General features: G+C 49.4%; 2 protein-coding genes across 4 annotated transcripts in view; both read right to left on the minus strand.

Moving 5' to 3' along the window:
• Positions 1-12,571, minus strand: part of PSMD1 (proteasome 26S subunit, non-ATPase 1) — a 75,427-nt gene extending 62,856 nt beyond the window's left edge. Inside the window, exons 1-10 of the mRNA XM_087739078.1 lie at positions 12,418-12,571; positions 9,947-9,990; positions 8,796-8,869; positions 8,377-8,546; positions 7,284-7,489; positions 5,853-5,996; positions 4,794-5,020; positions 3,284-3,344; positions 1,462-1,590; positions 168-256 (exon numbers count right to left, since the gene is read on the minus strand). Coding sequence (XP_087595204.1) covers positions 168-256; positions 1,462-1,590; positions 3,284-3,344; positions 4,794-5,020; positions 5,853-5,996; positions 7,284-7,489; positions 8,377-8,546; positions 8,796-8,869; positions 9,947-9,990; positions 12,418-12,433 — 1,160 coding nt within the window. The 5' untranslated portion in view covers positions 12,434-12,571. The remainder of the gene's footprint in view (positions 1-167; positions 257-1,461; positions 1,591-3,283; positions 3,345-4,793; positions 5,021-5,852; positions 5,997-7,283; positions 7,490-8,376; positions 8,547-8,795; positions 8,870-9,946; positions 9,991-12,417) is intronic.
• A 2,280-nt stretch (positions 12,572-14,851) lies between these two features.
• On the minus strand, positions 14,852-22,638 carry CUNH2orf72 (chromosome unknown C2orf72 homolog). 3 transcript variants are annotated; one of them, XM_087740373.1, is made up of 3 exons: positions 22,092-22,638; positions 18,858-18,974; positions 14,852-17,594 (listed from the first exon to the last, which is right to left on the minus strand). In XM_087740373.1, exons 1-3 carry the CDS (start codon positions 22,633-22,635, stop codon positions 17,455-17,457), a joined length of 801 nt encoding a protein of 266 aa, XP_087596499.1. In that variant the 5' UTR covers positions 22,636-22,638; the 3' UTR covers positions 14,852-17,454. The 3 variants fall into 3 exon arrangements, 2 of the variants coding, with proteins under 2 accessions (XP_087596499.1, XP_087596498.1); XM_087740372.1 differs by having other exon boundaries at positions 14,852-17,546; positions 22,092-22,635; XR_015700703.1 differs by lacking the exon at positions 22,092-22,638 and having other exon boundaries at positions 14,852-17,546; positions 18,371-20,636.
• Positions 22,639-27,258: the final 4,620 nt, after the last annotated feature.

Here is a 27,258-nt window from a genome sequence, read left to right on the forward strand (position 1 = left end):
CAGCTTCTTCCCTCTGCCTCCACATTAGTTTTCAGACCCTTTGTTTGTTCTTGTCTAAGTCCATCAGAGTTCTGCAGCCACCCTTTTGGAAGTATCAAGCTAAGTAGAGCAACAGTGTTGTTCAAACACCTCTAAAAGACATTGGAGCTTCCTTGCCATAGATTTACCTGAGAAACTGGTCACTGGTTGTACCACAATGCATAAAGGAGTTTGCTATAACTGTTGCTGTATGACACACGGAATTCCGCACTGCATCCTGAAAGAACAAAAACAATCAGTATCACCAGTCAGCAAAAGATATGCCCTAGGTCACTTAACATGCTTGCCAGTACACTAGAAAAACGGATTGTAATTATGCTCCACTTAACTGGCAATTTCCCTTTAATCAAAGTTAATAGATTGTTAATACATTCTAATATATCCTCAACCCATCTTTCCAGTGCAAACCAATCCCTTCTAGGAGTTTCTGTCAGAGATGTGATTACTTCAATTGCAGCTTAATTGGAGAACCCCCGCTTCTGGTTCCCAGAACTGAGCACTGCAGAGCGTGTGCTGCTGATGTTTTCAAGCCATCCCTGGAGCACTATGCAGGATCGCTCCCAAGCACTTGACCAGCAGATGGAAAAGATTTTCCAATACATTTGAAGCGCCTCCTGAAACAGATGAACCCACTTACAAGCATCCTCTACCATTTTTGCTGACTATGTGCATCTCATTTCACATATAAGAAAGTTCTCCTACAGTTTCTAATAATCATTTAGCTTAAGACAGTCTAATTTACCTCTAAGTTTTCATTTGCCCACCCTTGAGTAACACCTTCCAAAACAAAACCAGTTACTCAATTCACTAGCACTGCCTACATTACAATATCTGATGGGTTTTGTCTTCGATGTGGAAATATTAGTCTCTGAGCACATATCAGGATTTCTTTAGCCAAGCTGAAGGTGTGGTCTCACATAACAGCTCAACGTAGATACCAACATACTGTAACCTACAGTCCTGGCTGACTCCCTCCCTCCCCAACCAGCAGCATTTGCAACGGATCAGTCATGGAGCTGGGGGGTGAGTTCGTCCATCTTACTGACCAGATGGAAAACAAACCCACCAAAAAATGGGTGGGAGAAAAGGATTAGTTTCTATAACCAGTAAGTGGAAAAGAAAGAAAAAAAAGAAAAAGAATCAACACACTAACAGCAGCTTGTCATTAGGTCATCCTAGCTGTAAGCTGAAACGATCTGATTATATGGTGTTCTTTGGGTGCAATCGACTCTTCTTCCGCCTCACAGGTTCAAGTTTTAAAAGTTAATTTATCGTGACTAAAACACAGATTTGTATCCTCAAAACCCAGCGAGGCCATGCTAAAACATAAGATGATGTTGTAAAATAACAGCAACATGGTCAAAACAAACACAGGATGAATCAGATGAATCCAAGACAACCAAATCTAACAAAGACTCTTACCTTTGTGTTTTTGAGGATCATGAGGTCTGTATTGTTGTTTCGTATTAAAAACTGCAGATGTAACTCGATGGCCATTTCCCCACTTAAAATTTTAATCATTTTTGAGATCTGGTCCTTAGGCTCTGGGTTCTTCAAACACAAGCAAAAAGAAAAAAAAACTTGAGAACCCAACTACGGCTCTGTTAAAATACAGTTCACAAGAAGTCACTCTGGTACATTCCCATCACCATACTCCAAAATCTATCAGGTTTTAGGACTAAAAGGACATTGATTCTGCCCTTGCTGCACAAGCCCAAACCTCCCAGATAATCAAGCCCCTTCATGCACAACAGTGCAGGTGGGGGAAGAGACTCTTTGAAGAGAAATATATTCTTTCATTGAAAGCAAAAGGATACGAGTGACATCTGATATTCTGCAAGCTGCTGTTTGGCCCTACAGATACAATGAGTCTCCTGCAAGAAGCAACCACTTTTAGAACTGTGAACCTGTATTTCCATGGAAGTTTTAATGGAGAGGACCACAAAGCCACGACACTTTGCATGACCTTGCTGAGCTGCAGCATCATTCTTGTGAGCTACAGCCTTTATTTAGAACAACAGCTAGTAGAACTAGGAATCTCTAACACATTCATCTTCCAGAGCTCTTTGAGAAAGCCTCCTTCCTCCTTGCGATGGAACAGTTTCCACAGATTACGTTCCAACCGAAGTCACTTCTGAGCAGGGTGAAAAGTACAGTGCAGCTCTTTGTACTGACATTGTTAGCTGGTCAGAGACCAGCCAAGCATGAGTAGTTCAGCCCCTAAACTAATCTCCTCAATTATTTCTTTGTAGTCAGCATTCTGAATCGTGGAAGATTAAGCTCAAGAACACATAGATCTATGTGCAATGCCAACAGAGCAGAACTGATTCAAGATACCTTTCCTGCACAAAAGCACTGTTTACAGGTTCCTTGATGGGGGCAAGAAACACAACCTCTTGTGGAATATAATCTCAACAAAACACTTCTGTTTGCCCTTGATTAATTTTTAAGTGATCTGCAAGAATCTCTCCAAGATTCCCAAATCTAGTTTGCAAACATGCACCATGGGGAAAAAGAAAAAAAAACAACAACTTCTCTTGGGTTTTACTTTCCTCTCTAGTAGCATTTCCTTTCCTCAGCATTAGAAGTGTCAGAATTGCATTAGCTATTCTATGTGCTGAAATGCAATTGTATGTGCATGTTAGAAGTGAACTCGCTTTCTCCAATACCTGGGAAAAGAAACTAAACAAAAAGATTCTAACCAGGTGGCCCAGCAACACAGCCACCATGCTAGCCAGAGGCAACACCTTCCTCCTTCATGGAAAAGGAACTACGTTATGTCAGCATCCCCTCCCGCCATTCCTGCAGAACAGCATCAGTTCTATCCAGCCAGAACTACAGCCAGATGACAGGAGAAGAAAAAAAAACACATCAAGCTAATTCATCAGCTAAGGTTCTCAGCAGCAGTCAAATTTCAGGCCCTTTCTTCTGGAATGAGTTAGTTACTTCAACATCAACAAAAAGCAAACACGTGAGCCAGATCCTTCTGTCTCCTTTTTTGGGGCTCAGTAATTCCCACTGAAATGTACCCACTTCCCATTCTCCCCCAATTTTCAGTATCCGAACTGCTGGACTTGCAGACTGTCAGATATTTGGTCCTCAGAGATCATCTGTCACCTTGTCTCCAAGCAAGACGGAAGTAGAATTCCATTCTTCATTAGCCAAACCAATTTAGTAACCCCAGAGATTCAAAGAGAACACATAAGAAAAACTAAGCAAGGCATATTTTGGAAACGGCACTCACAATTTCTGCAGACTTCCCTGCACAAGTGCTTCCTGGTTTCTCTTCTGCTTCCATAGCATCACTGAAATAAAATAAAAATGAAAAATGCAACCCAGTTCATCCCTTGTAAGTAGTCAAGCACTGTAATTATGGCTGAATACTGTCCTGAAAGAGTAGCCTGGGATTTAGAGATGATGACTGGAAACAGGACTGTGACAGGACAAGGGCTGACTATCTGGAGGTCACTGCTGAGAAGCAAACTCCTCCCCAATTCAATTTTCAGGGATCTTGAAGACAAAGGCCCAGAAAACCTCAGCCTCTTATTCCATCTATACGGACAACAAAAATAGAGATGCTTGCAGGGAATGAACAGGCAGAGACATGTGAGAAAACAAGGTCAACAACAAGGCAGCAAGGATAATTATATCCTCACCCAGAAGCCTTGAGCTCATCACCATCAGGATGGATGCTAGAGTGTTGAAATGGAAATGAAACATACTAAGCTGTTGTTAGCACCTTGTCCTAATGCTTCACAAGCTGGCTTATAAATTATTCTGTGCCTTTCCTTTTATTTCACTGGAAAAGAAAGGAGAATGCTTGCTATGCCCGTATCACTAATTCAAAAGCATTTAGACCCAGTTCCTCACAGCTGCATAAGCCCTTACATTTAACCAGCCTTAATCTAGGCAGTATTCTCCATCACACGCTATCAAACACAGTGCAGGGATCAGGCTGCGTACAGACACGACAGCTCTGGTGATTAAAGAGCAGATGGAGCACAAACTTCTTCTACGCTGCCCCCGAGCTGGGCAGCACCCTTAGCATGGATTGGCCAATTCTCTAAAAACAGAGGTTTAAAACAAAACTATCTATGTCAATTACCTGTAAGCCATCAAAAGAAGAAATAAAGAAAACGGAATGGTTAGTGCCAACTTTGGTTTTCTTCATAGTGGCTTCCTGCAGCTAAGATCCAGTGATGTTGACCACTGAACAAGTTTTAAATGTCAGGACTTTAACAAAACTCAGATTAGATTTGAACTAGCTCTTTTTAACTGCAAGTCCAAAAGGGTCTATAACACTACACTATCATCCAAGCTCACTCTTCCCCCAAGCAGGTAGCAGATCACAAGCTATGATGTGAAACCAAGCTTGCACATAGCTGCGATGAGCTTTTTGCTTGAACCCTCCTCTTCCTTAGCTTTACAAGTTGCTGCAAAGACCACACAACATCAGAGTGTTCCCGAGCAATTCACACTATGGCTTAATGAATTCCTGCTCATTAGCTGAGCCACAGTAACTGCACCATGCTCACCTCAACTGCAAAGGAAAATGCATTCTTTCAAACAACAGTGGATTCTGGTAATATACAATTTTGCCCTAAGCAAATAACATGTCTTATCTATAATTATGACTTAAATGAAGGGGAGTAACTCGATTGCTTGTAATGGGCAGCCATGCACAGAACAGGAGGCTCCATCAGAGCAGGACTGGAACACAACAATGACACCTCTTCTCAAGCCAGTCTCCCCACCTGTCTTTCTCCGATCCAGGGACGGTGCCGGTGTTGGTGGATCCAGGCACAGAGGCAATAGGAGTGCCAACTGTGCGGAGATTCTGGATCACAGAAGACAAGAACTGCTGGCTAGCACTTTCATACAGATCAAAGCAAATTTGGTAGGCCATGAGAAGGTTATCCTCCTTCACCAGTTTTTCCAAGATGTCGCTCACGGCTTGTGGGTCATCCAGGAATATCAGGCACTGAGCGGGAGGAAAGGAAGAACAGAAAAAAAAAAAAATCAGGAGAAAACATTATATACTTCAGAATGATAAAGTAACACTACCTGAGGCCACACTCCATTTTCCCCATTCCCTTATCTGCTGCTTCCATAGAACACTCCTTCAAAGAAAGAAAAATTCTCTCTCTCATAGGAGACAATAGAGATCTTTGAAGAGTTTTCATAGGTCAGTTTAAAAACAAGACCGAGTATTACAAATTCAAGACACACCATTCAAGCCTTCCTATTTCTGCAGCTTTATCTTCGGAAACAGACAATGTTGTCCTACTAAACACAGAAATTTCAAAAGCACATTAAAGAAGCATCAGTCTTTTTGTAGGGATGTCTCAGCTAAAATGGAACGGGCATAACACTCCTGAGTCCCATGTACATGGCACATCAAGACTGGCAAAGGCCTGAACATCTGAGTAACTTCATAACTGGTTGTCCAAACACTTTCAGACAATGGCTTACCAAAAAATAAAGCACCGTAAACGTTCTTTGGAGGAATAAATAAAATTCCAAGCTGTGAACCTACCATCTGATACTCCCTACACAGGCTTGAAATATTCTGTCAGAGTTGTCTGTGTCCCCAAACTGCCTTTGAACGTGTTTGTTTCTCTATAAATTGACCCAATGTGCAGTATTTGCATCTCTCTTTCAAGTTGATCTCACTTTGATATATATTTGAAGCACACAACAAGGAAAAGATATTTAACTGACTAAAAAACAGAGATCAGGTAGATGTCAAGTCAAATACATGTAAAGAAGAGTAACTTTTGACTGATCTTTAAACATCACTCTGAGAAGTTTACCTGGCACACGTTGATGAAGTCTGGTTTCTCCAGATTCATGTAGATTTTAACTAGAACTCTCAAGACTTTATTACGGAACTGTTTATTCTGCATCAAAGACATACAGAGCTTCAAGCTGTAGGCTAGCATCCCAGGAACATCGTTCTGAAATAAAATTCAGGGATATCAAGTCTGAGTTTGAACTGACAAGCAGGATGTAGAAATTAAAATAAAGCTACCTCCCTGCTATTTTAAAAAGCAGAGGAAAAAGACATGCATATATAAACCTTCACAGTTTCCCGTTTTCAGAAAAGCTTACATGCAGGTGCATTGCAGTTTAAAGAAAAAATACTACCAAAAATGTACAGGACCATTATTTAATTCAGTAGTTAAAACATGCAAAAGGTTCATTTAAAAGTTCAATACCTATTTACCCTTCTTCACCTTTCTTGTTTGAATAGTCATTCTCGAATGCAATGAAATTCCCTGCACTAACATAAAATGTCAGCAAAACAAACCATGCACCAAGAAAAGATCCCCAACAGACCTATTTCTTGCTAGAGACTGAGGAACAGATTTGGTTACTAGACTTCAGAAAGGTAATTTGAAATGAGGGATTTATAATGGGCAATTAAGTTAGTAAATCCATAGCACAGCAAACAGAACACAGCAAGGAAGATGGATGCCTTATGATTATCATTCCCATATACAGAAATGGGAGACATCCAAAAATATGGGAAAGCTGTGAACTGAAAAGTGGTAAAATTTAAAGGCTTTAAATTATGTGTCTGGCATATGATTGAGATACTGCAGCATAACAAGATCACACAAAACCACTGAGCTGCTGCAAATGACTACAGGCATGCTTCTCTGACTGCCATTACTAGGTGACATGACTTACCTTTAACCCTCAGTGAAAGATGTTAAAGCCAGACTGTACTGCCTTGCAGTCAGGGCAGGCTAAGGCTGCACACAGCCACTTATTGAAAATCAGAGCAGCTCACCCAACTACTGAATTTTTTTGTTTTTCCTGCCATAAATAAATCACTTACCTAGCCCTAAGGATCCCTTCCCACAGTGAATTACAGCAGATGACAGGCACAACAAAATAAAAGAGCTGTTCTTACATTACGCCAGACCTAAGGTCTGCCTAGTCCAGTATCGTATATTTGCTAGTAGCTGACAAGGAATACCTTAAGAAGAGGGCACATAGCCAAGCTTCCTGGGAATATTCTCCCAGCAATTTGCAGCTCAGAGATTTCTTAAAGGTAGGGGTCTCTCTATACTTGATAGCCCTGAGTGGCTCTGCCTTCCGTGAACATATTGAACCAAACACCCCTGAGGTTCATCTTTTACTCTGTTCATACAAAACAGGGCAAGTTCCATAGCAACATGGATCCTTGCACTTCATTTCTGGACTAGCTACGTGCACCTCCTGTCTCTTGCACATACCGATTCGAGGATGGTTTTCTCAAAGATATCCAGCCTGCGCGTCTCTAGAGCAATGCCGATGGCCTGCTTGTACTTGTGGTCATCCAAGCATCGCTGGAACATTTTGTTCACTATCCCTTCTAGCCTTTCATCAACAGGTTTCTTCTCCCCTTCTGGCAGCTCCGCATTCTCCACACACTGTTTGGTATAGTGGTCGATACATTTTGCTGAAAAGATATTGAACAAATACGGGGGGGGGGGGGTGGGGGGGTGGGGAAGTCAGCTTCCTAGATGTTTGCCGTTTTTTACAGATGAAGAGACCAGTATGTGCATACACACATTCTACCAGCAAATACAGCATATGGGAAACTACACAGAGGCGAGGCCCAAGAACTATTTGTGTAGTCACATACAGATAGTAGTGGAAGATACTTATATTCTCTCCTAACAAACTCTGCTTTTAGTGCTGAAACCAAGTAGGTATTTTTAAAATGGAACCAAAGACATGATCTTTGTTCAAGTACCACGATATTTTAAATAAATGAGGAAACAGCAGTAGGAGACTTCCTAGCTCCACTGTAAGCACTAGCTGGGGAGACTGAAAGCCAGCCCTGGTCCATCGTATCCTGTACAAGGTAAGTGATACCAGCAGACAAGACTTCTAAAAGACATTCAAATCATACATCCATTCAACATCTGACTTGCTATCTTGTTAAGGGTGGGTAAAAAAAATTGTACCCCTCAGTTTCGTGTGCAGCTACACTTACGAGCCAATTATTTCCAAAATTATGCCGAAATTGATAATAACATTAGCATACAAACGAGAGAAAGGACAATAAACAACCAAAGCAATTTTCCTATTAAGAACTCACAATAGAATAAGGGTTAAGAATAGGAAAAAAATGCCAGAACTCCCAAGTCAGTTCCATTACAGAATCCCAAAGCAGGAAAAAGAAAGCACAAAAACTGGGTAAAATTAGCTGAAGCATCAGTTTAAATGAATACAAGGAGAGGAAGAGAAATATGGAGAAAAGCAGCTAAATCAAGTAAAATCTCAAAGTTACAGCAGTTTTGACAACACAAGAACTTTTCTTTTGCAGCAATAGTTGTTTACCAATGATCGTCTCCACGTATTCCGAGTTGTCGTTGACATTGAAGAGGTCACCTGCTCCCAGGGCATAGTTCAGCGATTCTTCAAAAGCTCCCAGGTGGTAAAAAACCTTAGAAGCAACTAGTGCAGCAAACTGCCGGCTCCGAAAGCCCTCATCTTCATAGAGAACTTCACTGCAAAGATGAGAGAGAAGAGCATCAGCTCTGTGTGCTCAGTTCTCTTTAAGGCCACAGGACAGCTTGATTGAACTTGCGTCTTTGGGACTACAGCTCCAACCCCACACCCACTTATATTAGTGCTTTCTGGAAAACGTAGAGCTAGATGCTGTACTAGCCAGTATCAAGCAACTAGAACTACATCCACTTTATATCTCATGTTCTTTTTAAGCAGCACACCCTGAAGTAATAAGTATCTTCTCTTACATTTTGTCCACTGACTCAGAGATTTCTGCCCAGAAGTCATTGACAACAGCATTCAACTTGTGAAGAGCAAACTCCTACAAAAAATAATTAAAAGTTATATTACATTAAAAAATGCATTTATTACCTTTCCCCAGTAAAAATGAAGTACCACCCAAGACTGACGTCATAAACACTGACCCATTTCAACAGTAAATTCTACTTTAGAAGATCTTTGCAATCATTCATTAATCTTTGCAAGTCCTTTGCAAGTAAAGGGCTGCTCATTTAACAGGTAAGACAACCTTGATGTTCCTTCCCATGGCCTCTCTGTGATGAATGACTGGCTAGAATGACTGATAGCTGAAATTCCTTAAAATACAAAGTTTTCAAAGTCTTTATGGCAACCTCTGTGTAGCACATAGAATTGGCCTGTGGTCTAGGCCAGCCAACTCTACTTATTTGGACACAGTACTTTAGCAGATAAACAATATCTGGACTAGAACCAGCCCACTTGTAATCAGTTCAGAGCAAAAACAGGGCTCATTCAGATCTATCACAACCTATGTCTGTTTCCAAGCAAAACATTTAAGGGATATTACAATATTACAAGATGCACTTCCCCCTCCTAAAAGGGGCTACCTTAACTGCTCAAGTAACTAGCAAGTATCAATACACCACCACTTCGAGTGTTTGATGTTGTCCTATGGATTCATATACTCTGTGGACTGTAAAGTTTCTGTTGCTGTTTTCTTCTCCTAATACTATTGTGATTTTTTTTTTTCCAAGTGAAAACTGTAACTGTGATTTTGTTTTACATCACTTAAATTATGCTAAAAACTTGAGATATTCTTCAGCTTTGACTTTTACATAGTAAAAATGCAGTCTCTGGAACACTTTGAAGTAACAAAGCCCCATCATCATGAGACAGCTGGGAGCTTTGGTGAATAGAGATCTTTGCATGTGAAGCTCCAGTTTGATCCATGTTCAAAACAAGGAAGTTTGCCATCTGTTATCATGTTACTCAAGCCCTTCCTTTCAGCTTTCAGGCTAGATAGGATTTGGGGCCCACCTGTTGCTGTCCAGCCATTAATTATTGAGATCCACTCATTTCTGATTTTAAGCTCTCAACATAATACATTTGCTGTTATTTGCTCCCAGATGTAAGAGCTTACCTTGAGCTGTGGCTCTTCTTCATCCAGAAGAGAGATAATTCCAGCTGCAAAACAAGATCATAGTCAGTTTTGGACTCTCTCTGTTTCACAAATGAACATGTTATTCAGTTCAAAACGAACAGAACAGGAAAGAAGGCTGCTCTGGAATGCTGGTTTAAAATCTTCAGTATTAAAATTCAAAGATCAGATCCAAGTTTGTATTAAACATGATACAAAATAGTTCAGAATTTATAACTAAAAAGGTACACTGTTTATAAAAGATGATCCTTCTTAGAGGAAAACATATTAGACAGGAACCCAGAGAATACGGGATTTACTTCCAGCTCCATCACTAGTTTGCTGACTGCTTTCTAGCAAATCACTTCCCACTTCCCCAGGTGGCAGAAAGAAGTTCATGTCAAAACATCCTAACTTTTTTCATGCCAAAGAAACAGGCCTCATGGCTAAGAGAAGATGTCATATCTCACAGCTTTAGCAAGACTCCTGACACTGTCCCAGAACATTTGTACAAACAGCTACAGAAATATCGTTCAACTGACATAACTGAAAGAGAGGTTCACAGTTATCTGGGGAGCTCGATCTGAAGAACGGTTATAGATGGTTTCATTGTCTGACTGCAAGGACGCAACCGAAAGGGTTGGAATAGGATCCGATCAAAGTCCAACACAATTCACTGCTTTTAATCTTTCATTTCTTGTATAGATTGATAACCTTTTTAAATCTAAATAAGACATCAAATTGGAAAGGCCAGCAAGCCTACTGGAGGGTTGAACTGGGCTTTCAAAAGATCTCGACAAATCTAAAAGAAGAGCGTGCAGGTCAAAACTAAAATGTACAAATATAGAAAGGAATCTGAATAGTACAGTGGGTTAAGATGAAACATGATCAATAATATCACATGGCTGCAGTGGGAGGCAGAGAACCCAAACTTCACACTGAGATGTGTAAGTGAGAGCGTTTCTTGGCAGATATACGAGGCAATCCTTCCCTCTGCCTGGCACTGACACACCGGAGCCAGACGCTGGGTCCAGTGCTGGGCACTGTGTTTTAAGAGTTATGAGCAAACCAGGGTGTTCAGAATTGAGCAAGAAAAACAAAGAGGTCCAGCAATCGGGACTTATGAGGGTCAACTGGAGGTCTGTAACTGGTTAGTCTACGGAAATCTGGGAAGGGTACAGAGTCCACACATGTACAGGGCAGCTGACAGCAGAAAGAGAATAATCTGATTGTTGTGTCAGATATGAACAGGGGTAGTAAGACCAAGCTTTATTTGGAGCTTCAAAGACTGAGGTTTCATGATAAGAAAAGTTTTCTGACGGTAAGACAGTTATTCACTCTCCATTATCAGAGATTTTTTAAAACCAGGTTAGACATATGTCCGTCAGCAACAACTGAAGGAGCAGTGATGTGGCCCTTAGGCAAGGACGGCAGGTTCAGCAGCCCACCCCGCAGCACTCCTCCCACCTGTTCTCTGCAACTCTACTCCAAACGTATGATTTCACTTTTTTTTTTTTTAAATAAACTCCTGCATTTCCCTGATCTATCAGGAGGAAGCAATCTCACTCCTATTCAACATACCATTTCTACCTTTTTAAAACCCCTTTGAAATGAGTTCCTACTTCTCCTCAACTAAAATAAAACATAACACAAAGGGTTCAGAAAGAGAAAGATAGTTGCAGCCTATTATCCTCTGCACTGTTTCTCTCACAAAGCCACAACCAGTCAGATATTAACTTCTGGCCTGAGTACTTTTGGAAATGTTTCTCATATTTTTTTACGTTATGAAGTTCTCCACAGATCCAGAAACAGCCCTTAACATCTAATTCCTCACACACTTCATTAGCCTGGACCCTTCAGGCTAGCTCTTCCTCTGCAAGGCACTTGCATTTCCGACCCCCCCCAAAGTTCAAGTCTGCCTCTTCCCCCTTCCTCATTCCCTGCTGCACCTCCTACAGACCCCTGCTGCCCGCCGGCGTTATTCACTTTAAGCAGGCGAAGCCCTTCAGTTCTCAACCGCGGCGCAGGAGCACCCCCGAGTCTGCCAGGGGGCCGCCACAGCCGCCGGCCCGCCCTCAGAAAGCACCGGCGGGAGGCGGACGCGGGGCCGGGCCGGGCGGGCACGCAGCCGCCTCCGCCTCCCCACCGAGCCCGCCGGAGAGCCGGCCCCGCTCGGGCCGCCGCAGCACCCGGGGGAGGGCGGGCGGCGGGCACGGGGCAGCCCCCCGCCTCCCGCGGCTCAGGCTTCAAGTGCCGGTTGTGGCGAGCCGCCGGGCACCGGGGCGGCCTCCCGCTTCCGCCGGGGCTGCGCGGCGGCTACCGGCCAGGGGTGACCGGGGCGGGGGGAGGCCCCCGTGACGGGCGGCCCCACGGAGCGCTGCGGCCGGCGCCCCCGCGGCCTTTGGCGGTGCCCAGTCACGGCCCTGACTCAGCGAAACCCCGGCGGGCAACGCTACCCGGCGCCGCTCCCTCACCGGCCGAGGTGATCATGGTGTCGCCCGCCCGGCCCGCGGAGGGAGGTGGGGTCCGCTCCGGCCCAGGTGCGGTGCTGCCGCCGCCGCCTCCCGGGGTCCGCTCCGCGCCGCTGCCGCTCCGCCACCGCCCGGCCCGGAAGTGCCGCGAAGGCCCCCTTCCGGCAGGACCCCGCTGCTCCCGGGAAAGGTGCCCGTGGCGATCGCCTGAGCGGGGTGGCGGAGAAACAGCTAGGCGTGAGCGGGACAGCTCTGCCTCCCGGGGCCTGGCACTGCCCGCTGCCCCTCGCCGCCGCCCCGGGCCGCCGCGCGCTCCCCCGCCGGCCCCACGCCCTCGCGGACCGCACACCGGGCCCGCGGGGCACCCGCCCCGTGCTTGGCCGGGGAGGGGGGCAGCCCTGGGGGCGGCAGGGCGGGCTGCGGGGTCATAGAGTCATAGCACGTCCCGAGTTGGAAGGGACCCGCAAGCATCACCGAGTCCAGCGCCTGTCCCTGCACAGGGCGACCCCGGAACCCACACCATGTGTCTGAGGGTGTCGTCCTAATGCTTCTTGAGTATTGTCGGGCTTGGCGCCGTGACTGCCTCCCGGGGGAGCCTGTTCCAGTGCTCCACCACCCTCTGGGGGAAGAACCTTTTCCTAATGTCCAACCTAAACCTCCCTTGGCATATCTTCCTGCCATTCCCTTGGGTCCTATCGTTGGTTGTCAGGGAGAAGAGATCAGCCCCTGCCCCTCCTCTTCCCCTTGTGAGGAAGCTGTAGACCACGATGAGGTCTCCCCTCAGTCTCCTCTTGTCCAGGCTGAACAGACCAAGTGACTTCAGCCGCTCCTCATACGGCTCCCCCTCTAAACCCTTCACCATCTTCGTGGCTCTCCTCTGGACACTCTCTAGTAGCTTTGTATCCTTGTTGTACTGTGGCGCCCAAAACTGCACACAGGACTCGAGATGAGGCCGCACCAGTGCAGAGCAGAGCAGGACGATCCCCTCCCTTGACCGGCTGGCAATGCAGTGCTTGATGGACCCCAGGACACGGTTGGCCCTCCTGGCTGCCAAGGCACACTGTTGGCTCATGTTCAACTTGCTGTCAACCAGAACCCCCAGATCCCTCTCCGCGGGGCTGCTCTCCAGCCTCCTGTTCCCCAGTCTGTACGTACATCCAGGGTTGCCCTGTCCCAGGTGCAAAATCCGGCACTTGCCCTTGTTAAACTTCACACGGTTGGTGATTGCCCAGCTCTCTCATTTGTCCAGATCTCTCTGCAGAGTCTCTCTGCCCTCGAGAGTGTCAACAGCTCCTCCCAATTTTGTGTCATCAGCAAACTTTGATAACAAAGCTTCCAGTGCTGCATCCAAGTCATTTATGAAGATGTTAAAGAGCACTGGCCCTAAGATGGATCCCTGCGGAAGGCCGCTAGCGACTGGTCGCCAGCCCGATGTAACTCCATTTACTATAACCCTTTGAGCCTGACCCGTCAGCCAGTTGCTCACCCATTGCATTATGGCCCCATGACCCCGTGAATGCCCGCGTTTGTGCCCATGAAAACGGCTGCCCCCTCTTGCCAGCTCCCCCCTGCCAGGACAGGCTGCCCGCAACCAGGTGGCATCCTTTGGAGCAGAGGCGTGTCTCAGGGCACTGCAGGGATCAGGGATTGTACCCCATGGATTTACCAGCTCTTGCAGGTGCCTCTCTGGGCCCCGACTCCTCTCAGATACCTCGTAGCCATGGGGAAAGGCCTCACCCACACCCATTTCTCCCTTAAAAAGGGGGGCACGCATACAGATGCGTCTGACAGCCCCTTGCCAGATCCTTTTCCCCATCTGTCACTTAGCGGCGCAGGGCAGCATCCAGATCTCCCACTCATACAGGTACCTGAAGGTGCCCCAGTTGTGGAGGAGCATGGAGTCATTTTGGTTCCAGTACGGACAGATGGGAAATTCAGGCTGGTGGATTTGCACCAAGGAAAATCCAGCTGAACAGCAATGGTGCTGCACAAGAAGAGATCAAGGTGCTCAGACTTCAGCGGCATTGATTTCTACCTGTTTCTACTAAATAGGAAAAAATGCTTCCTGAAGGGCTTGAATTCCTCCAGGAAACCTAATGGCCTCAGCTAGCGAATGTTATTAATGAAAGTTATCTGAGCCTACCCACAACGCTGAGAGGGTCAGCCCCACTCCTCTCGGCAGCTGAGGAGGTCTCCAGCCTTCCCCACTGCCCACAGGGGAGCAGCCGACCTGAGCTGCACACAGACCAAGTCTGCTGATCTTCTGGATGCCATATACTGGGGTCACTTCCATTCCCTCCCAATATACCTTTTATTTAAATCAAGAGAAATATCAGTTAAACCATGCATAATGCTACTTTAAGGATAACACCATGGCCAACAAAAAATAAACTGAAGCACATTTCAATTCAGAAATTAAATGTCTTTATTCTTTACAGCAAGCACGTAAGATCAACAGCACCCTTAAATTATTAAATCAATTAAACATGTAAACCTATCTGCTGCACCTCCACATGCCCAGCTAGTGAAAAAAAAAAAAAAAGAAAAAAAGAATTCAAGTCACTTTTATTCCTCAGTCAAAGGAAAACAATACTTTTGGTCGAATGTATTCCCACTCACCCTTCCTAAACCCCAGGCAGGTCATCCGCTTCCACAAAAGTCTCACTGCAAGGGTAAGCTTGCATGATTTACTTAAAAATTACCAGTAAATAAATCCATTGGATTTGTAGCACTAAGATAGGTTTAACTGCAAATCTGTACTGTTGGGCCACCTCTTCATTTGTAAATTCTAGGCAGCAAACGCCAAATACTGCAAGAAAATAAAAGATTCTCCTGATTGTACTGTCAAGTCCTACTGGACTCACCTAACCAAGGGCTTTATCAGGGAAGTATGTAACTGCCCAGCGACCTGGACTCTGCTGTGAAGACGAGCAGAGGGACTCCACCGCACGGGAGCCCTATGCACTCACACCAGGGACAGAGCAGGAGGATACCTTCATCTCATTGAGACGCACTTACTACTCAGTGGTGAAGCCCGGGGTCATGAATACAGCCACCCACATTTGTATTTTCCACCTGGTCATAAGCAAAGAAAACCTACAGAAAACCTGCAGGCTGGAAGGAGGGGGGGTTCAGTGCCCTCTCTGCAGAGCAACACGCTCCGCCAATGCCAGCTGCCTCCTCGGTTCACTCTCCCCAGCCCACACCCACACAGGAAAGTGTTTCTGCCGTGAAGAGACGCGACATGCGCGTCCCCAAACGCTGCTTACAGGGACCTGGCATCCACCTACCCCCTCCCTCCCACCTTCTTATGGAGCAGCTACAGCACTTTACGGCTGCATTTCAGGTGAAGCTTTCCTATGTAGACCAAGCCTAACTATCCAAACACATTCAAACGAGCAGTGTGATAACACAGAGACTTGCTGAGCACACCTGGAAACGCTCCCCATCTCTCCCACTTGACCCCCCCACCATGCCCCGGACACCCTCAGCTGCTCCCTCCCAGCCAAAAGGGCAAAGCACCATCACAAAAGGGACCGACCCTAAACCCAAGAGCTGCTAAGCTCCGCTCCAGCATTACCGCCATTACTCCAGTGAGGTAGGTAGGTGTTGCTGTCCCCATCCTGCTGTTGGGGAAACTGAGGCACAGAAAAATGGTTTGTTGAAAAATGTTGATGATCATGATCACAAGCAGAGCTGGGTAAAAAACCCATCCCCTGCTCCAGGTAAGAGCTGGAGAGGTGCCAAAGGCACACTGCTGGGAGAGAGTGCTGGCCGGAGCTGGCAGGACTGCAGACACTTCAGCTGCCACTGGGGAAAAAAGGAGCGAGAGAAAGGACAGACGTGCATGGAGGACGTACTGCCATAATTCAGCAGCTAACCCAGAGAAGAGGTAGGCAGGACACGATGAGCTGAAGTTTCTGGCCTGAAACTCCAAAAGGACAGCCAGTGCCAAACAAAACCCAGCTTGTGCTAAAAATAAAACAAGACCTGTTTTATGTTGCATTAAAGTAAAAATAAAAAAGGTATTCCTACCATTATAATAATATTCCTCATAAACCAAAGATTTGTAATTAATTCTGTTGTCCTGCAGGCTACAGGCAGCCCTTTGGAACTACTTAAATAGATTATTTTTATATTTTTATATTTATTCATGAAGCAGCCACGTCCTGTTGAGAGGAATGCTGCAGGCCACCTCCAAGACCTGCCACTGCGTGGCTGTGGAGATGTCCCAGGTAAGAGGGGCCTCTCCCGTAACCCCACCTCGCATCAGCCACACCGTAGTGTCTGTCTGCCACCCCCTCCAACCCCGGCAGTCCATCAGTCAGTCTATGAGCACCAGGAGAAGCCAGAGGGATGGATCGTGCTCCCAAATAACACTCTGCTCCAGCTGCCATGACTATCAGTATCTTTTGTGTTATTTTTCCTCCTCGCAGCGGGCTGTTATTGCATTTCTTCACATTACACAGTTATATTCAAGCCTTTTCAGTAGCTGGTACATCCATGATCTCATATTTAGTCCCATTGCAGTCTCCACGCCACCGTGTTATTTGTCTTTTCCCTTTGCCTAATCAGAGAGAGGGTGGGAACTTGAAAGCAGCAATAAAACAGGAAAACAAGGCAGCAGAATCTGTTTGCCAGGGAGGCCAGCCCCAGCAACCTCAGCAGGGAACTTTGCTCAGAATTAGAAAGCATTGCTCTTTCTTCAAGCCGGTGGCTGTATTTCACACCCAAAGTCCCCACGCCATCTCGCCCAGGACGTGAAATACATCCCCAAAGGGTTTCTCAGAAGCCCGGTGTCCATCAGCAGCTCCAGGCACCCCCTGGCAGCAGGGCGCAACAGGGGATGGCTCCCTGGCATGGACCTCAGAGGCTGTTGGCAGCTACAGGAGACCCTGGAGAGCTAGGCCGAGCAGCTTCTCCCCAGAACAGTGGGTCCTCGGAGGAGAGGGTGAGTGGGCATGCACCAGCTCCCCCTCCCACTACTCCAAATCCACCAGGCAGATCCGGGACGTGGACTGTGCTGGGCACCCAGCAGCTCTAGGTGCCCGTGCCTCCAGCAGCTTCTTCATAGTTTCCATTGGGGGACAGGGTGGTCAGAGCCACTTCTTCCTGGGGGTCCTGCAGGTCATCTGCAAAGAGCAGAGAGAAGTCAAGGGAGATCCGAATGGGAAACCCTTCTTCATGCAAAATGCAACTTCAGATGAAAAGAAAGCACGGGGCGAAGCAATTGATATGCACTCACAACCTAAGCACAGCTGATTTTTTTCATAACTGATTTTCAGTTTGTTTTACAAAGTCATCATTGCTTCAATAAACAGGGGTGATCTATGAGCAAAGGAGCACGGGGCCCAGCTCTCTGGCCTCTTGCGGTCTCCGTAATCTCAGAACAAGCTGCGTGGCCACGAGGCGTCACCTGCCTGGCACTGACAGCAAGATCGGGTGCTTAAATTTTCTGACCCAGAGGACATGTCTCAAATTGGGCATTTCAAGTTGTTTTTTCCAACCCTTATGCTTTTTAAGCATTTTATGTCTTTAAGAGGCATCTGGACAATGCCCTTAATAACATGCTTTAAGTTTTGGTCAGCCCTGAAGTGGTCAGATAGTTGGACCAGATGATCATTGTAGGTCCCTTCCAACTGAAAATATTCTAGTCTGGTCTGGTCTGGTCTATCCTATCCTATGCTATGCTATTCTATTCTATTCTATTCTATTCTATTCTATTCTATTCTATTCTATTCTATTCTATTCTATTCTATTCTATTCTTTCTATTCTTTTTACAGTGAAGGAGCTTCCCATCCTCTACGTGCTCCTTAGACCAGTCTGGATCTCCACACCACACACCCTGTAGCCTCCCGCAATGGGGGCTCTCTGCAAAAAAGACAATCACTGCTGGGAAAGGTAAGCAGAAGTGCCAACGGTACAGCAAAGGCTGGACACTAGGCTATTCATTACCTGAACCATTTCCTTTAGAATCAGGGAGCCCAGGGCTGACTGCCCTCTTCCTCCTCCCCACCAGTCCCAAATGCAAGCGGTTTGGGAACACTCCTTCCAGCTGTGTTTGCAGAAAACATCACATAAGATCAGGGTGATGCTTCCAATTCATTGTTTAGACAGACAGCAGTTCTGCTGCCAGAAGCTCCAGCAAAACGCAGCTGAGTTCAGCAGTGCTCCCAGGGGTGTAGTTGGGCACCGGACCGAGCGTGGTTTTATTTAGACAAGCAAAAGGTCAGACAACAGGAAGATGGCAACACAGCGGCCAGATGTGCACTGGTTGTCTTCAGGTTCTGGCCAAACCACAGCCAAGGAAGAGACGTCAGCTGTGGAGCTGGAAAGAGCTTAAGGAGGCCACGCGAGGGGTTTGGGCACCAGGACCAGCAGGGAGGTGGTGAGGAACCTCTGACAGCCACAGCAGGAGTACGAGAGAGGGAGCTGGGCATACCTTCATGAACGTTGTTTGCAGCTTTTGCTTCGTGACCTTTTCTCCAGCTCCTCCGGCTCCAAGAAATGCACTGCAGGAAGTACGGGAGCCTCCACCTCTCCCTGTCTTTCCCATCTTCTGGATAAACAAGAGAAGATGAGTTCAGACTGGCAGCAGGCCAGCCCTGCTGCTCCCCCACCTCCCCACTGCTGGCTCGCAACATCTCCCCTTCACGAGCCCAACTCCTCGCAGCAAAGCTGGATCCACTCCACAGAGCCCACTCCTGGAAAGCACAGAGCAGCTCGCAATCCTTATTTCAGGCTGAAACCTCTCTGCTACCCTGGAAATTTGTCCCTGGTGTCGGTTTCTACTTTGCCACCTCGCTGCCAAAACCATCCTGGATGCGGCAGCCCAGAGCGAGCAAGAAACCTGGCAGGAGCTCAGGTGGCACACACGTGGCGAGGCTGGGGACTGACACGGTTAGGGCATTCTTGCAGAAGGAGATTTTTCTTTTGTATCATCACACAGCTTCTGCCACATCAACCTATTTACTGCTCCCTGCTTTATGAAGCAATTCTTCCCTCCCAGGGAGACCTGCTGGACACACAGACTTGCAGCACACTGAAAACTACAGCTGTAACTCCTTGCAAAATGCAGAGAGCACGTGGCCTCCATTGACGTATAGTATTTATTCTGGATGACAATGAAGGTCACAGCAAGTTACTACAGGCTTTCAAGCCATTATAGTAAAACACTAAACCAGTGTATTTTATATGGTCTCCAACAGCAGCAGTTCAGCATCTCCATTGGAATATCGCCCAGCCTTTCACCTCCTGATTGGATAACAAATAATAAACCACTTCAGTGTCCTTCAGCTTATCAAACCGTTGCGACACTAAAGTGTTCACAGTGGCAGTGTTTCCTGCCAGTCAACAAACCAAAACCTCCAGCCACAAACACACCCCCTCCTCGCAGTGCGTGGGGACGCTGGACACCACTGAGGCATGACAGGATGGCAGCCCAGTGCACTTCTGCTTCGACCCGAGAGATGCAGGAACCCCACTGCGATTCCTGTCCCAGCTCCACCACATAAGTAACAGTGTCCAGGACCTTCCCAGCACGGGGGGGCTGCAGCTCCACAGCAACTGTCATGGTCAGAGCTGAGCAGCCGTGTGTGGGAGAGGAAGAGGCTTTGAGGCTGGGCTGAAATAAAAAGGGCACAAGCACAGGTACACAGAGCCTTAGACTCTGTACACCTCCCAGCACCCTTATCCAGATGCAAGAGCATCTTTTGTCAGCTTAGCACAAGCCCCTGTCAAACTCAAGAGGGGGAAGAAGACAAGCTCAGCCCTGACTGAGGACATCTTTATGGTGGCATCCCTAGAACCTGCTTTGCAGGGTGCTCCGCAGCCCCACGCCCATCTTTCCCACAGTCCTCCCTCACATTACATTAAAGATATTATTCCCCTTGTGTTTTGCTTGTGGGGAAAGCCATGGGGTGAAGGAGACCAGGCTGCAACAAAGCTGGTGCCTGGCACTGCCAGGTCCCCAGCTCTCCGGAGGCACGGCTACACCTGGGATCCCTCTGGCCACATGGAGATTTCAGAAGGTAGCGCTCACAAGGGGCATGGAAAGAAGCTGCCCCTGCCTAAGGCTGAACCCTGCAGCTGATGAGCGTCCTCATTACACACGCAGGTCCTGGGACACTTACATGACTAAGAGCACCAGGCAGCGCATCAGAGGTGAATTAAAGCAACGCGCTGAGTCCTCCCACCCACCATGCTTCTAAAGCCCACACAAACAGGCTGCAACACCTGCTCTGGCTCCTTCTGCTCCTCTTGCTCCCCCGCTGGCTGCTATGCTGATTCCATGTCTGCACGAAGGATGAAGCCACAGCTAGCCACAAAAATACATGTACTGAGCCATGTGCCAGCAATGTGCAGAGGCAGGAAAAGGTCACGTATGCAGAGATGTTTTTCTGCCTCTGCAGCTGCTGTCCCACCAGGCTGCTGTGACCACAACCTGGAGGGCTCACTGCTGTCTGCAAGCACACCAGAAATTCTTGCAGCAGGAACAATGTGAGAAAGACGAAAGCCCATGGAAGGAGAGAAGCTAGAAAGTACAAAGGGTTGGCAGAAGAGAGTCCTGCACCCTCACGGGGGTCCCGGCCATCTCAAAGCTCCTCAGTGTTCAGATCCAGGATTCTGGACTGAGCTGATGGAAATAAGCACCTGAGCTGCAGCAGCTCTGGGATCCCAGAGGATCCGTCAATGTGGTGCTGCAAGCAAGTGCCAGGATTCCTCAGGGTAAAGGCAGCAAGACAGCAGAACACCAGAGCCCCTGGAAATGATGAGGAGCAAGGGAAAAGTGGGAAAAAAATGAAAAAAGGGAGGAGGAAAGGGAAACATCCCACAACAGGCAGTGCCAAAGGTTAAAGCGAGCCCATGCTCAGCTGCCCAGCACCCCACGTTCGCACACAAACATGACTCGCCTTTCGCCCCAGGGCAAGTGCCTCGAAGCCTGTTTGACACCCAGCTGTCATCCTGCCATCCACATGTTACTTAAACTGGCCACCGACAGACGCGTGGTTTTAAACCCAAGCACCCGCTTGCTGTTCTTACTCATTACGCAAGGCCAGCACAAGCACCTTCCTCCCGCAGGAAGGTCAGGTCCTGCCTGCACCCTACAGCACGGGTTGCACCCCAGTCCTGCGTCCCTGAGAACACACACCCATAAGCATGGATGGCCACCGCGCCACAGCCGTCAGCTGCCACATCCCTGCTATCCAAGAGCTGCTCTAAGAGTGCCTCCCAACCCGCTGGGAATTTTGTCCTCCCCAGCTGCCAGGACTGGGAACCCCACCAGAAAGAGGCAGATCCCATTGGGAAGGCTCTGATCCCACCCACATGAAAGAGATCCCATTGGGGAAAGCCAGATCTGATTGGGTGGGGGGGGAACATCCCATCAGGAATGGTGAGCTCTCATTGGGAAAAGCCAGATCCCATTGGGGTGAGGGAAGATCCCATCAGGAATGGTGAGCTCTCATTGGGAAAAGCCAGATCCCATTGGGGTGGGGGAAGATCCCATCAGGAATGGCCAGATCCCATTGGGATGGAGCAGATCCCCCCGAGGAGGGGACGATCCCACGGGAAACCGGGGCAAGTCCCACTGGGAAAGCCCACGGCCCCCGGGTGAGGGGAGGAGGGAGGGAAGGGCCCGGCCACCCGCCGCCCCCCCGGCCGGCGCCCCCGGTACCTGCGGGGTGCTGCAGGGCGGCCCGCAGGGCGCGGCAGGCGGCGGCACGGCAGTCGCGCAGGGCGGCGGGGCTGCCGGGGCTGTACCGGGCCCCCTGCACCGTCCCGGGCGCCGGGAAGTGCCGCCGCAGCGTGGCCTCCAGCACGGCCGCGTCCTCCCCGTCCCCGCCGGGCAGGAGGACGCCGACGACGGCGGGCGGCGGAGCCGGGGGCAGGCGGCCCCGCACGTCCCGCACCACCTCCCGCAGGCGGGCCCGGGCCCCGCGGCCCCGCGCCGCCCCGCCGCGGCACAGCACCAGCAGCAGCCGCGCTCCCAGCGCCCGCCGCCCGCCGCCGGCCCGCCGCCGGGAACGGCACCCCGGCCCCGGCCCCGGCCCCGGCCCCGGCCCCGGCGGCGCCTCCTCGCCCAGGAGGTCGCGGGCGAAGGCGGCCAGCGTGGTCGCCGCCGGGGCCCCCTCCGCCACCTCGGCCACCAGCAGCACGGCCCGCCGCCCGCCCGCCCGCTCCACCAGCGCCCGCAGCTCCTGCAGCTCCGCCGCCGCCATCCCCCGCCGCCGCCGCCGCCGCCGCGCACCCTGCCCGGCACCGCGCACCGCCCCCGGCACCGCACCGCCCACTGGCCCCGCCACCCGCCCCGCTCCTCTTCGCAGCCCGCATCGTCCCTACCCCGTACCGGCTCCAGCACCGGCTCCCCCGCCCCACGCACCACCCCGTGCGGGGGGGACCAAGGATACCCCGGCAGCACCGCCAGCCCCCTCCCGGGACCGGCACCCCCGGCTCCCTCCGGTGCACAGCCCCTGCCTGCTGGGCACAGCAGAGAGGGTGCTAGCGGGGGAGCTGGGCCACCAGATCTGCCACGCTACCAGCCCCGGAGCCCTCGCACAGGCCTCCTGCGAGGCTGGGCCTGTTACCAATGGGGAGGTGATAAAATTCGGGCAAAACCCAGGGGCTGTGGAGGAGCTAGGAAGCTGGGAGAGGGCTGAGCGAAGGCTGTAGTGACTGCAAAGTGGGACACACACAAGACCTTGACAGAGGAGCAGCTGATCACACACCCCAAGGGTATAACATGTAACACGCCGTACCCCAGGCAGTGATGGAGTGGCCCCTGTGGGCATCGTGCTGCAGGAGGCACGATGCTGCTGCACAGCCCGGCCAGGCTACAGCCACCTTTGGGCAACAGTTCCACTTTGGGAAACAATCACTCCCTCAAAGGCCATACCCACCCCACTGGTCACAAGTTCCCCAACTCGTACACAAGCACAAAGCCGAGCTGCAGCCCCCGAGTCCCTGCCCAAGCCAGTCCCCTTTGGCTTCCCCTCCAAAAACACCACGTCCATCCCCTTCCACGCAAAACACAGCCCATCGTCACAGCCCCACCAGCATCGTCAGTGCTCCGCAGTGACACACATGTCCCGTCAAAGCACAAAATATTTGCAGGGATAATACGGAGCTATTATCAGAGCTGCGGTGCTGGCACACGTTACGCAGCCCCAGCGTGGGAAAAGGCCCGTATCCCACGAGCCAGCTCTGCCAGCCAATGGTGAATGAAAGCCACGTGATGGCAGCCGCTGCGCCCGGGCCTGGCCGTTGCTCGGTGTCGGTGTGCCTGGCAGATGAATCAGGAAGCTCCAATTCACGGCATGTGGTAAACATGTCCCATTCCACATCTGAACGGGCTCCTCTAAACAGGTAACGTCTTACTGCAAGAACGCAGGAGGGGATAAACAGCTCAAAGGTGCAAAAGGCCAGAGTCACCTTGGCCAGTTGCTCTCTGAGGCCGTTCGGAGCCAAACCACCTCTGCGGGACAGGCGGAGGAGGCTCCAAGAGCACTGGAAGTGAAAGCAGAGCAGAAATCCATGTGCCTGCCCTGGATCAGTGATTCCTGATGTGTGCATTGGGGCACGCTTGCATGCCACGAAGGTGGCTGAGCCAGCGTGCCTGCTCCCTGCTTGTCCTCTCGGCCACCCATCCCCAGAGCCCGGCAGGTCAGCAGCCGCCGCAGGGAAAGGACGTGCCACTGGCTGGTCCCCAGGCACAGCAGAGGTTTGGCAGCTCAGGAAGGTCTCTGTGCCACCAATTTGAAGCTAGGAAAATGTCTGACCCAGCTATGAGAGGCTTAGCAAATGCTGTCCTATGCCAGCACTGCAGGGGCTGACAGCCTGGGCAAGGGTTTCAGAGAGACTTTCTGCCCTGGGTCTTAGCAAAAGTGACTTACACATTGACAAGGGCTGATAAGCAAGTCGGGGGGAAATAAAACAGGAGGATTAGGCTCCTTTTCCAAAGATCAGGGTCTGTAGCCACAAGAGGCCATGCTTCCACAACAGCATGGTAGCCCTGAGAGCAGCTGTCAACATGGCAGGGCTACAAAGTCAGACATAATTCAACAGCGAGGTCTGGCCTTAGTGTTGCCCAGATTTTTTATTTACAAGGATTTTTTTCTCATCTGGTCAGAAACCTGCTCATGGTCCTGTGGAGAAAAGCCCTGGGTGTAGTCAGCACCATGAGCTGTGCCAGCAGCAGCAGGAGGGGACAGGAGTGGGTGCTGGTCCCCAGGAGCCCTCACCTTGGGGTTTCTCTGCTCATACTTTACCCCGCCACAGAATTTTGGGTACAGCCCTCACACAGATCTGTTCATAAGCCAGTCACGAGCAGAAGGTCTCTGGGAAGAGGGACCAGCAGCTTGGCTGGTCCCTGCAAGGAACAAGCCAAAGACAGGCACTTGCTTCAGCCAGTTTGACTGGGGAAGCCCAGGTCTCTTGAAGCTGGCTCTAAGGAGGCAGGGTGCTCCCTGCAAACTGCCACAACAAACCCCACTGCATGTTTAAACTCCCCACGAGCTGCCAGCACGGCCTGTGGTGTGGTGGGGCCACTTACACCATCTGATGTGCAAAGACCATTACAGCACAGGTCTCGCAGGGCTCTTTTCAAGCAGTGCCGTGACTCACATAGAGATGCCAAAGTGCCTCGGGAAGCAGGCTTTCAAGCGGGCAATTCCCCAAATTTATGAAGATGATTCCTGCAGAGAAGGTAGAGAAAAAATTGAAATGATTTTCCTAACCCAGAAGGAGCACCACTGCCTATTTCTCTGCAGTGGCCCTGATGTTTAAACTGCCAGCACAGCCTCTAAAAACTAATATTTGGGACCAGATAGAGCTGCTCTTCTTGGCCACTGCAATTCTCTAGTTAATTTTGGGTACACATGTAGCATTGCCAGCAGACGCTGGTTGGAAAGGTGAGCGTCACCCACAATACCCAAACAACCTTGTTTACATTTCTTTACTGATTAACAGAGGTAAGATCTAATAGCAAATACAACTTTATCGTCCTTCGTGTTACTTAAAGAGGTACAGCTCAAATAGTTCAGAGGCAGCCGTGGGCTCAGTAGTATTTGTAGTCCCCGACAAAGTGACTTCAGAGCTCTGGCAGGCATCTGAGCAAAACACAGATGTATTTACAAGGCCTGACACTCCTTCAAACATCCATCCGACAGTCACATTGGTAGAAAATCTCTACAGATAGCCCTAAATGAGGGTAATGACATCTCTTACATATGCCCATAGCTGTTCAGAGCAAACACAACACGTGCTCAATTTTGGACTTCAAAGGAGGAAGAAAAGATGCTTTGTTCAGAGAAATAAATTTATCCTGTGTATTAGTAGTGCCTTGAAGTCTAAACAAAATCAAAGGTCCATTGGATTAGGCCCCTTGAGAGATGCATTTACCAAGATTAACTTCTCTTCTGAAGAGAGTAGAAAGAGGATGGGAAAAAGGATTCTCATGCCAATTTTGGTGATAGGAGTGCAGAGATGCTAAATGAGCAAGAGGGAATCTCTGGGAGCAGCTCTGAGCCCCCGTGTCCAATGACCCAGCCCAGCTCCTTGAACTCTTCCTCTCAGCAGCCTCGGTGCTCACGGGGGCACTTGGAAAAGCCTCTGAGCCAGCTAGGAGCGAGAACTGGCTGCTGACAAGCTAAGCCTTAGCAAACCTTTGCACCGGTGCTCTTTCACAGACCTCTCGTTCAAATCTGCTTCCACTTAACTGCTTTAGAAAAACACATCATTGTTACAAGATGCTGGAAAGCATCTGCCTTACTCGTGCAGTGCTACCAGCTGCCACCAGGAGCATTGCTGCGGGGCACCGGCACTCACTGAGCTCTTCATCCATGGAGGTCTTCTTGGGTGTCCCAAAGAAATATCAGAGGAGGTAACTGTGAGTGAAGAAAATACCCCAAACCCCACCTATTCCCTTGCCCTGAACATCCCAGTCCCACTGATCGCCTTCTAGCCCGTCTCCTGTTCACTCCTCCATGGCTTTTCCCATCTCCTCCACTGACCTTCCCCAAAACTCCCCTCAACCTTTCTAGCCCCTGAACCCAGATGCCTCCCCACTTTTCACCCGCTGAAGCTCGAACTGTATCAAACCAGACACGGGTCCTTCCTGTGACAAATTCAATCACAGCTGAATCCAAACTGGGTGGCCACTTTGTTCTGTTCCAGCTCCCCACAGCTCAGACGCAGCCACCTCCAGGGACCACTGAGGCAGCCCCAGGTCCCCTGGCAGCCTGTGCTGACTCAGTCCCAGCCTGGATCCATCCAAGTCATCACATCCCTCTGAACTCCGCTCAGCGGAGGTTACACCCCATAAGCAAATAAAGCTGGGAAGTCCCTGGCTGCCCCACGGCTTGGACACAGCCTGGCTTCCTGACGGGGAACCCCAAACCTTTCCCTGCCTCTCTTCTCCAAAATCCCGTTCCCTTTGAAAGCTGTGCCTCATCCTGTCCATCTCTGCAGTTGTCCTAATTTTCCATAGGTTTCCTTGAGTCACCATCCCTTTCTGGACGGCAGAGGGGCTTTGGAAGGTATTTCTGAAGAGAAGGATGGGGAACTGGCACAGGACTGTGTGTGGAGAGCCAGTGGTGTTGGGGCAGTTCCGATCACACGGTAGGAGGGGTGCCTCTGCCTGTTCCCTTGGAGAGCGATGGAGGATGCCCCTTAGCCTGCTCACTCTTTGCTCCTCCACTGGGAAGTTGCTCAAAAACTGGCTGGCAATAGACATGAAATCAGTCCCAAGGACCAAGCTGCCTCTTCTGGCCTTTTTCCAGCTGTCCTGCCAGAGCCTCAGCTGGACCCTTGCCTTTCCTTTGACAACAGGACCCAGGACTAGCTAT

This window comes from Nipponia nippon, unplaced genomic scaffold, assembly GCF_047370975.1.
Source record: "Nipponia nippon isolate SJK-2023a ecotype South Korea unplaced genomic scaffold, ASM4737097v1 scaffold_7, whole genome shotgun sequence".
Lineage (NCBI taxonomy): Eukaryota > Metazoa > Chordata > Aves > Pelecaniformes > Threskiornithidae > Nipponia > Nipponia nippon.

What these genes read in the sequence shown, in the direction of transcription:
- CUNH2orf72 (XM_087740373.1), bottom strand. Translation starts at nt 22,635, where the DNA reads ATGGCGGCGGCGGAGCTGCAGGAGCTGCGGGCGCTGGTGGAGCGGGCG. An exon ending in CGCCCTGCAGCACCCCGCAG is followed by an intron (nt 18,975 to 22,091) that starts GTACCGGGGGCG and finishes TTGTTTATCCAG; the next exon opens with AAGATGGGAAAGACAGGGAG. An exon ending in TGCAAACAACGTTCATGAAG is followed by an intron (nt 17,595 to 18,857) that starts GTATGCCCAGCT and finishes TTTTGCATGAAG; the next exon opens with AAGGGTTTCCCATTCGGATC.